Source organism: Leucoraja erinacea, chromosome 7 (assembly GCF_028641065.1).
Source record: "Leucoraja erinacea ecotype New England chromosome 7, Leri_hhj_1, whole genome shotgun sequence".
Classification (NCBI taxonomy): Eukaryota; Metazoa; Chordata; class Chondrichthyes; order Rajiformes; family Rajidae; genus Leucoraja; species Leucoraja erinaceus.
Genome location: NC_073383.1, coordinates 557,436 through 568,979, shown reverse-complemented (window position 1 = coordinate 568,979; position 11,544 = coordinate 557,436). Strand labels below are relative to the sequence as shown.

The 11,544-nt window shown below is 43.7% G+C and overlaps 1 protein-coding gene across 1 annotated transcript in view; it reads right to left on the bottom strand.

Annotated features, from left to right (window-relative positions):
- The window catches only part of LOC129698554 (ETS translocation variant 5-like), a 42,004-nt gene that overhangs the window by 24,439 nt on the left and 6,021 nt on the right, over positions 1-11,544 (bottom strand). The window contains exon 6 of the mRNA XM_055637632.1: positions 2,829-2,955. Coding sequence (XP_055493607.1) covers positions 2,829-2,955 — 127 coding nt within the window. The remainder of the gene's footprint in view (positions 1-2,828; positions 2,956-11,544) is intronic.

Genomic DNA, 11,544 nt, shown 5'->3' with positions numbered 1-11,544 from the left:
CATTTACAGTGTATAGATACATGATAAGGGAATAACGTTTAGTGCAAGGTAAAGCCAGCAAAGTCCAATCAAGGATAGTCCGAGGGTCACCAAGGAGGTAGATAGTAGTTCAGGACTGCGTTAACAAAGATGAATAATTGAGTACAAATCTGCTACATAAAGAGGTGTTAAATATGCTAAACTATGTGTCTCTGTGATGATCCCACTGTCTGCGTAAGAAAGAACTGCAGATGCTGGTTTAAATCGAAGATGGACACAAAATGCTGGATTAACTCAGTGGGACAGGCGGCATCTCAGGAGAGAAGGAATGGGTGACGTTTCGGGTCGAGACCCTTCCTCAGACTCACTTATTTTCTCCTGAATTATGTTTCTATAAGATCCCTTCTCATCATTCTAAATTCCAGTGAATACAAGCCCAGTTGACCCATTCTCTCATCACAGTATGGGGGTTTAGGTGATGCATTCCTTTCCCCTTCCCATTTGGCTTCTGCATGCTCTCAAAGAGGAGCTTTGAGGTGCCCAATGCTGCCTCCATTTTGATCAGGCACAAGCTTCAGATTGCATGAGGATGTACAATATTTTTCCACAGAGACACCAAATGTTGGCGTAACTCAGCGGGGCAGGCAGCATCTCTGGAGAGAAGGTATGGGTGATGTTTCGGGTCAAGGCCCACCCTACACAATATTTTTCCAGGAAGTTCTTTGTCCGTAATGTATTCAGCGTGCTATCAAGACAGAAATGTTTCTTCCCACTGAGAATAGGGCAATTTATTACATCTACACCCTGAAGCTACAGCTGGAAGCCAGCAACCAATGCAAAGCAACAATTACATTGAGGCTCAAATAAATCCTATGAAGTCACTACCTAAAGCAGTCGCACATCAAATTGCACTGGTTTTAATAATAACTGTGACCTTAAATTGTATTTCCAGGGAACAAACGTGAGCCCGATTCAAAAGGTCAGCTCAAAAAGACATAATGAAAGGCCTGGATAGAGTGGATGTGGAGAGGATGTTTCCACTAGTGGGTGAGTCCAGGACTAGAGGTTGTAGCCTCAGAATTAAAGGACGTTCTTTTAGGAAGGAGTTGAGGAGACATGTCTTTAGTCAGAGGGTGGTGAATCTGTGGATTTTTTTGCCACAGAGGGCTGTGGAGGCCATCAGTGGATATATTTAAGGCAGAGATAGATAGATTTTTGATTAGTACGGGTAGACAAAATTACTGGAGAAACTCAACTCTTCGGCCCAAAGCGTTGCCTATTTCCTTCGCTCCATAGATGCTGCCGCACCCGCTGAGTTTCTCCAGCAATTTTGTCTACCTTCGATTTTCCAGCAACTGCAGTTCCTTCTTGAACAACTGATTAGTACGGGTGTCAGAGGTTATGGGGAGAAGGCAGGGGAATGGGGTTAGGAGGGAGAGATAGATCAGCCATGATTGAATGGCGGAGTAAATGTGATGGGCCGAATGGCCTAATGCTACTATACCTTATGGAATCAGTAAAGTGGGGCGGGCTCGATTGTAAAATGTATACCAATCAATCAGCACCTTTTTTTAAATGCATATTAAGTTTATATTCAACTATATCTGCAAACAGGTGAGAGAGTATATCCTGTTTATAGTGACTGCTATTGTGTGCAACGTATGTGATTATCAGACCAATATGAAAGCTACGGAAAATAATAAAATATAATTGACTGTGTGATGATGGAAGGTGATGATGAAGATACTCCTGTAACGGAACACTTAAAACACCAGACATGCAACCTCAGCAGATTTGAAAGCTGATCATTATGAGAAGCACATTTTGCTTGATCAGCTGCTGAAAATATGTGCCTGCAATGGGGAAAAAACACAGGAATAGAATATAGACGGTGGGAGGTTTAGGAAGGAACTGCAGATGCAGGTTCACACCGAGGATAGACCCCACAAAATGCTGGAGTAACCCAGGCAGCATCTCTGGAGAGAAGGAATGGGTGACGCTTCGGGTTGAGACCCTTCTTCAGACTGGTGGGAGGATTGGCACTAAGATAGGCCCCCGGGGGAGGGTGTGGGCTGAAGTGACCAGAGAAGCGAAAAGGAGGATTGTTTAATAACATCGATGTTCTGAGCTTCCAGTTGGAACGTAAAGGGCCTGTCTCACTTGCCGATTTTTTCGGCGACTGCTGACGTATAAGGATCATTTCAAAATCTAGCAGCAACAAAAAAAATGTTGCGACACTTGAAAAGACACCGAGCGTCAATACATCGTCACGCCGCGACCTTTTCGGCGACCCTGATACGCCAGTCAATGATGCCGACAGTCGCCGAAAAAATCGGCAAGTTGGAACATTAATAGACAATAGGTTAGGCCATTCGGCCCTTCGAGCCAGATGGGATTATGGCTGATCATCCCCAATCAGTACCCCGTTCCTGCATTCTCCCCATATCCCTGACTCTGCTATTTTTAAGAGCCCTATCTATCTATCTCTCTCTTGAAAGCATCCAGAGAACCGGCCTCCACCGCCCTCAGAGGCAGAGAATTCCACAGACTCACCACTCTCTGTGAGGAAAAAGTGTTTCCTCGTCTCCGTTCTAAATGGCTTACTCCTTATTTTTAAACTGTGTGGCCCCTGGTTCTGGACTTTCCCAACATCGGGAACATGTTTCCTGCCTCTGGCGTGTCCAAGCCCGTAACAATCTTAACCTTAATAAATTAACTATCTGTGTACAAATGCGATGGCCAGGGCTGAGTAAATCTTCGCGGCCAGTGAGCTAGTCGTGAATCCCGGGCTCTGTCGGCATGATGGCGGAGAGAGGGCCGTCCACAACTGAGAATAAGTCAGTGCGTACCTGTAACTGTAGAGGCAGTTCTCTCCATAGCCGGAGCTGAGACTCTGTTCGTGGCGGCACGACACGTCCGTATTAGGGCTTTCACTCTCACGCTTGATCTTGGCCGGGGAAGGTCCATGAAATACCACTGAAATAAAAAACCAGGATTTGTAACCCTACCCGTAACCAACGAACGACAGATGCAAAACCCAAGATAGACAATGACAAGTAAGTCCCAACTAGCACTTGATTGGGTTTTAAGGGGCAACCATAATTGTCCAGTTGAAAGCACACAGGAGGTGGTAGGGCTGAAAACAGATCAGTTCCCTTTTAAATAGGTGTTAGCTTATTTGTAGGTCATTTAGCAGAACTGAGGGAAGCAAAATAGGTGACGGATTAATGATCGTTAATGGATGTCCACAACTCTTGCAGACACATCATTTGAACAAAGGATGACAAATCAAGTGCGATGTTTCAATATGAGTTCCGTACGTACGTATCCTTCAAATCAGTAAAAATACATATCCTTGGTGATCATTAGCGGTTAGATATCACTTTGATATCAACGCATTACGAACCCTTCAAGGGACAAAGTGCCTGTGTGCAGCAGATACGCATTCTCACACTCTGGTGCAACAGAGTTATTGAACTGGGCAGATCTAACGAGTATGTTCCAAAGCTCGAGGTTTGCCGTGAGGAAACATTCTCGGAGAGACAGTGAATGGTTTACAGATGGAGGCCAGACATTGACCCTCACATCTTGTGAGAAAGTTAGTGACCTTTCCGAGATTGAATTTCACTCCTCAAGGAGAGATTCCAGTCCATGAAAGAATGTCGATCTTTCTCGACAACAAAGCTATCAAACTCCAGGATTGTCATTTGGTTATAGTTTACTTCTTAAAAATTATTAAATATCAATGCACATTTAGTAATGTGCATTGATTAAAATGCAACAATTCAAGCATTTGTGGACCAGGCACGTTATCCCAAAGTGAAAACACAAAATGCTAGAGATTCTCGGCCAATAACTCATTAACTCGGGCCTTTCTGTTTCTGCTTGACCCGAGTGCTTCCAGCATCGATGGTTCCATTTCAAGCTACGAGAATTCGCAGCATTTTGCTTTTTTCTTTCTAATGGAAGAAAGTTCCACCCTGATGAAAGTCAAGGTTCAGAGTGAGAACATACAGTTAGCATTGTCGAGTGGGTGGCTTGTCAAAACCACACAACTTCCAACACCTGTAAACAACAGTAACAAGAACTGTCCAGTTCTACAACCTATGTTTCACACAGCATCTTTAATATTTAGCCCACATATAAGCGATAACCATAATATATTTGGTTAGCAATTCCTACATGTAATTTTGCGACTATTAAAAATGAGATAACGGCTGTTCCTCCCCATTTTGTTTTTGCAGTTTTGCTCTCTCCCAAAAGAACGTTTCATTTATCGTTCCTTCCTGTGGGCAATTGTACCCTTTTGCAAAATCACCTCTCAGCATTGAACATACGTCACTTGTTATCCCCATGGCTTTAGGCTGAGGTTAAATGCACAGGGATGCAAATGGCACACAGCTGCAAAATGGTGGCAGCTGCATCTCACTAGAATAGGCAGGCAATGGCTATGTATTTTAAGTACATTTCAAAAGAAATGCAAAAATGGAGAGAGAAAAACTTGTACTTATATAGTATCGTCCAAAGCTTCGGCGCACCTCAATGCATTTTATTGCTGAAAGCAGACATCTGACGTGTAGTCCTGGTGTTAAAAAGTAGAAAAACTAGCAGCCAGTTAGCACACAGAAAGCCCCCTCAGAGATGATAAACAGGGGATAACTTTGTGCTCTTTCTGGAAAGTATCAGAGGGTCTTTATACTCACCCAAGAGAACAGAAAGACATTTCTGACAACATACTGGAGCATCACGCTACAATCCCCATGCTCAGGACTTTTAAATGGGACTTGCAACACTTAAACTACTGAGGCAAGAATGCTATCAACTGAGCAGTCGTAGCTTGGAAGAGTTTTGGATGTTCACCATGATGCCAACTACAAATTCTATGCTTTTAGGAAGTGGATTTTGTAAGTGATTAAATGTATCCACTGTAGGGTGACAAGGGACAACAAACCTGGACCATCTCAAGTGAATAGATGCAAGGACAATTCAATTATGATTAGAAGGCATTGTACACCTTACATAGACAAAAAAAGGCTGGAGTAACTCAGCGGGTCAGACAGCATCTCTGGAGGAAAGGAATGGGTGACGTTTCGGGTTGAGCCAACTTCTTCAGACCTTATGTTCACCTTGCAGCAGGTGGGTGAATGAAGGTGTGGATTTGTGAAAGACTAACATTATCCTTGTAAACTCTGTGGCGTAAGAAGAAATGAGGCACCTCTACAGCCAAATCTTTACAGAGGTAACTCCCCCAAGCCCCAGAGCATGCTAGCTAGCAATGGGTAACTTCTGGTCCAGAATCACTGAGGTTCAATCAGACTAAAACCTTAATCCCAGCCAAAGATCACCTGAGCCTTTCAAACCGGACGGACCCAGTGAACCAACAAACAGCATGAAAGGTGACAGCTCAGAGTTCATTGCTGCCATCCACCTTTTCTAAGCTGACGACACAACAATTCACTCGAGATGACTTGCCCACAGATGAATAAACCGATAAACGTCACAAACACAGCTGGTGGCTGATCCAAGGATTTCAACTGTGCAAAACAAAACAAAAATGCTTACAATAGCCAGAGGGAAAATGGATGACCAGAGGGAAATTGATAATCCTCCTCGCAGTTATGAACAATTCCGAATGCTGAAAAGCGTTTAATTTTTAAGTTGCGCAAAATTGCAACGTGCCTTTGTAACAAACTGAAAAATCTTGCAGCATTTGGTGGGAATCAAACCATCTGTTCCTTACAATTGTCCAATTTTTAAGGCTTTTTACAGTTTAGTTTAATGTCACATGTACTGACCCAAGTACAGTGAAAAGCTTTTGTTGCGTGCTATCCAGTCAGCAGAAGGACAATACATGATTACAATCGAGCCATTTACAGGGTATTGATACACGATAAGACAATAACAATGCAAGGTAAAGCCAGCTACGTCCGAGGGTCACCAAAGAGGTAGATAGAAGTTCAGCACTGCTCTCTGGTTGTGGTGGGATGATTCACTTGCTTGAAAACAGCGGGGAAGAAACTGTCCCTGAATCTGGAGGTGTGCGTTTTCACACTTCTATACTTTTTGTCTGATGGGAGAGTGGAGAAGAGTGAGTGGCCTGGGTGCGACTGGTCCTTGATTATGCCGCTGGCCTTGCCGAGGCAGCGTGAGGTATAAACACATTAGTTTCTGGTGGTAAGCTGGTGTCGTTAACCAGGTGAAAGAGCGTAGACAATGAGCTAATTATCTCTGCAACCTGCAAGGACCAAGATCCAAGCCGATAATGTTTTGCTGACATAGCCCTCGCGGAGAGTCCAAGTTAAGCCCTCGGCCGTTATTCCGCAGTTGCAGTAGGTGGTTTGACATTTGTGGAACAATCGAGTTGTCAGGCAACAGCAATTTTCATCAACAACACCAAAGTCAAACGATCGCTTACGTTTGCGCTCTATCGCGTAACGACATCGCACTGTAGAAAATTAAAGATTACAGGATTGTGTTACACAAACCAGGGCTTCACAAAATGTGTTCTTAATTAGCGCTGGCAATGATACAGCAAAGTCTTGGCACAGCTTGCTGACCGACAAGAACTCATCAAATTCTCTATTCTCAAACCACAATCTCCAAGTGATTAGTTGACCATCATGTACCATTAAAATAACAGCGAGTTAGTTCTTTGGAAAATAATGATAGAATATTTTATTTGATAACATTAAGGAGCATTATAAGGCTAATTAGCCATCTTTGTGCCAGAGGATCAGATGTCAGCATCGGTAGCTTATAAAACACTAAATGGGTATGATCATAAAAAGGGCGGAAGAAGGAACGGCAGATATTGCAGTTAAGCCAAAGACACAAAAAGCTGGAGTAACTCAGCAGGTCAGACAGCATCTGGAGAAAAGGAATAGGTGACATTTCGGGTCGAGGCCCTTCTTCAGAGTGGGATTGAGTTTCAAGATTCAAGATTCAAGAGAATTTATTGTCATGTGTCCCTGATAGGACAATGAAATTCTTGCTTTGCTTCAGCACAACAGAACATAGTAGGCATGACTACAAAACAGATCAGTGTGTCCATATACCATTATATAAATATATACACACATGAATAAATAAACTGATAAAAAGTGCAAATAAAGTGCAAGTTCAGAGTTTTGTCCGAGCCAATTTTAATAGCGTGATGTTGAGGGAAGGAGCTATTCCTGAACCAGGATGTTGCAGTCTTCAGGCTCTACCTGAAGATAGCGGGGAGATGAATGTGTGGCCAGGATGGTGTGGGTCCTTGATGATACTGCCAGCTTTTTTGAGGCAGCGACTGCGATAGATCCCCTCGACAGTCGGGAGGTCAAAGCTGATGATGGACTGGGCAATGTTTACTACTTTTTGTAGTCTTTTCCTCTCCAGGGCGCTCAAGTTGCCGAACCAAGCCACGATGCAACTGGCCAGCATGCTCTCTACTGTGCACCTGTAGAAGTTAGAGAGAGTCCTCCTTGACAAACCGACTCTCCGTAATCTTCTCAGGAAAGTCTCCGTAATCTTCTCAGTTTGAGAGAGGATATCGATAGCTGAGGACCTAACATACAAAGGCAGTCACCAACAGTAGTGGGTGTGCACAGAAATGGGAAGAGGCAACTTTGAGGTTGGTGGTACCCAGAAGACATTACAGAGATGTAGAGTGGAGAGACCATGATGGGACTTGAACCAGAGATGACATGTTAAAGTATAGAAACAGCTGGACACTGGGACCATCATAAAACATCATGAGCAGGGCATCGAGGTGAGCTGCAGCCTCACAGCTCCAGCAACCTGGGGTCATTCCTGATCTTGGGCACTCTTAATGTGGAGTTTGCATGTTCTCCTTGTGATACTATAGGTTTTTTCCAAGTGATGCTGTCTGACCCACTGAGTTACTCCAGCTTTTTGTGTCCATCTTCGGTTTAAACCAGCATCTGCAGTTCCTTCCTACACATCTCGTCCAGCTGACTTTAATGTTCATTACACCGCTACTTATTGATTGCTAAGATTAAGTATTTGAGTTCAAGTGTGATCAATTAAAAATGGACTTAATCCATTCCCCAAAATCCCACTTTCACACATTGATTAAGCAGTGAGATTTGCAAAGACTTGATCTTTATGCAAGCTTACTTTCCCCAGATTTGTATCCAAACCAGCTCTGGAATAGTAGAGCATACACTTTTATATTCTATTAATTAAAACAAGAGCTGGAGTAAATGGCTCTTCAGGAGCAAACTGCAAATAAGTGCCTAAATGACAATTGCTGAAGAGAAAACCGTTCCCACTTAAAAAAGTTGAACGCATCATGGAGTGAGATGCTACTAACGCCACAAGCTACACAACGTGAAAAACTTGCTTTGTTGTTACTAGGTCTAACATTCGAGCTTAATTACATAATTTATGCAGATCCTATTACTATTAGCTCATATTTTCTTTTATTCGTACAGGGTTATGATTAGTGGACAATTGCTTTGAGGAAAAACCAGAGACAAGGGCAACATGGTGGCGCAGCGGTAGAGTTGCTGCCTTACAGCGCCAGAGACCCGGGTCTGATACCCACTACGGCTGCTGTCTGTACAGAGTTTGTATGTTCTCCCCGTGACCATAGTTTCTCTCAGATCTCCGGTTTCCTCCCACACTCCAAAGACGTACAGGTTTGTAGGTTAATTGGCGTTGGTTTGTACACTTGGTATAAGTGTAAATTGCCCCTAGTGCATGCAGGCTTGTGTAAGTGTGCGGGGATCGTTGGTCGGTGCGGACTCGGTGGGCCCAAGGGCCTGTTTCCGCGCTGTATCTCTAAACTAAACTGAACAATTAGAACATATTTTCATAATGTTTAAAAGGAAATTTATAAGTTCCCCAATCAGGGTTGTGCCTCATATGATCAATGGAGAATCTTTGAACCAGACATAGAGATGGCCATCACACAAGACTCAACACCATCCTGGCCACACACTCATCTCCCCGCTACCTTCAGGTAGAAGGTACAGGAGCCTGAAGACTGCAACGTCCAGGTTCAGGAATAGCTACTTCCCCACAGCCATCAGGCTATTAAACTCAACTCAAACAAAACTGAACATTAATAGCCCATTATCTGTTTATTTGCACTTTATCTGTTTTATTTATTCATGTGTGTATATATTTATATAATGGTATATGGACACACTGATCTGTTCTGTATTCATGCCTTCTATATTCTGTTGTGCTGAAGCAAAGCAAGAATTTCATTGTCCTATCTGGGACACATGACAATAAACTCTCTTGAATCTTGAATGCACAGAACATGTGTCTGAATGCTGCAATGAGGTGGAACTCCTGCCCTTCCTCTCAAATGCTGGCAGAGTACAAGATCAATAATCATTACCTCTGTTACTGATCTCCACAGGGAGGAGAGGTGGGCACAAACATCATACTTATCATTATACTTTATTAGCCAAGTATGTTTTGCAACATACGAGGAATTCAACCAATTGAGGATTGTGTGAATGAAGTTGGTCTCTTGACAACCACTTCTTGCAGCATGTTAGGACCTCAAAGCTGGAGTAACTCAGGCAGAGTCTCTGGAGTGAAAGAATGGGTGACGTTTCGGGTTGAGGCCCTTCTTCAGACCTCAAAACTACAGCAGGAGTTGAGATGAGTTGGACCACAAAATTGTCCCTTCACTCAAGAAAAAATAGTGTCAGCCACTGCCCACAGCCACACACACACACTTCCTTGTCACTGAATTCACAACCTCTGATTCAAAAACAAGAACGTAAATTGCCCATTCAAAATGGACTGACTCTCACGTGTACTTCTCAGTGGTAAAACCTGTCACACTTGGAATAGGGAGGGGGAGCAGAATGACAGGTAAGATTTTGTGAACAACACAAAAATATATTGTAGACCAGCCACTGTAGCAATATGTCATCTCCTGCCATATATTGCACTTGGCATTACCATAAAATCCCAACACTGAATAAAGTATGTGTGGGAAGTGCAGATGCACCGAAGGCAGACACAAAAAGCTGGAGTAGCTCAGTGGGTCCGGCAGCATCTCTGGAGAGAAGAAATGGGTGTCGTTTCGGGTCGAGACCTTTCTTCAGACTGAGAGTCAGGGGAAAGGGAAAGACAGCAATGTAGAGAGATACAGAACAAATGAATGAAATACATGCAAAAATGAAACGATGATCAACGCCAACAATGGAGCTCACTATGGTCCATTGTTGGTTGTGGGGTAGGTGATCACGAGTTACAGACAGTGAAACTCAACAGGACGAGAGTGAATACAGTAGATCCAGCTACATTGAATTTGGTGGAGTTTAATAAATAATCAGTGAAGCAACATATGTTACGGGTACATCTCATAGTTCCAGAGGCAAATGGGAGGACTTCAACAGAAAGGCCAGCCTGATTTACCACATCACCATTACAATGGAGAAGAGTTTCGCCCAACACCTCCGCTCGGTCCGCATTAACCAACCTGATCTCCCGGTGGCTCAGCACTTCAACTCCCCCTTCCATTCCGAATCCGACCTATCTGCCCTGGGCCTCCTCCATTGCCAGAGTGAACACCACCGGAGACTGGAGGAGCAGCACCTCATAGTTTGCACCCTAGTGGCATGAACGTTGACTACTCCAATTTCTGGTAGCATTTGCTGTCTCCTCCCCTTCTCAGCTCTCCCGCAGCCCTCCGGTTCCTCCTCTTCCTTTATTCTTCCCGCCCCCCCCCCCTCCACCTTGCATCAGTCTGAAGAAGGGTTTCGGACCGAAACGTTGCCTATTTCCTTCGGTCCATAGATGCTGCCGCACCCGCTGAGTTTCCCCAGCAATTTTGTCTACCTTCGATTCTCCAGCATTTGCAGTTCCTTCTTGAACAGAATTTTGGAAAGCTGGCTTCAAACACCACATGAATCCATTCAGTTCAGAGCAATCTGGTTAGTTACTAGAACAATTCAGCCTTGAAATATAGTGCAGCCAAAATCGTATTCTGTGGCCTTACAATACTTTCAAGAAAACCTATCAAATGCGTAAATGTTTCTTTTAAAAAAAATCCTCAATAGTTTAAATAATGACAATTAAATAATTTGTTAATGATTTTCACCCTCAGCCACTCGGCTATAAATTTCGGGTTGGTGATCACCTAACCCGATCAGAGAACTACCCGTTTATAATGCAGATATTTATAGGCTTCCCTTCCTGTCACAATTAGCAATCAAGCATAGAAAAATAGAAAATAGGTGCAGGAGTAGGCCATTCGGCCCTTCGAGCCTGCACCGCCATTCAATATGATCATGGCTGATCATCCAACTCAGTATCCCGTACCTGGCTTCTCCCCATACCCCCTGATCCCTTTAGCCACGAGGGCCACATCTAACTCCCTCTTAAATATAGCCAATGAACTGACCTCAACTACCTTATGTGGCAGAGAATTCCACAGATTCACCACTTGCTGTGTAAAAAATGATTTTCTCATCTCGGTCCTAAAAGACTTTCCCCTTATCCTTAAACTGTGACCCCCTTGTTCTGGACTTCCCCAACATCGGGAATAATCTTCCTGCATCTAGCCTGTCCAACCCCTTAAGAATTTTGTAAGCT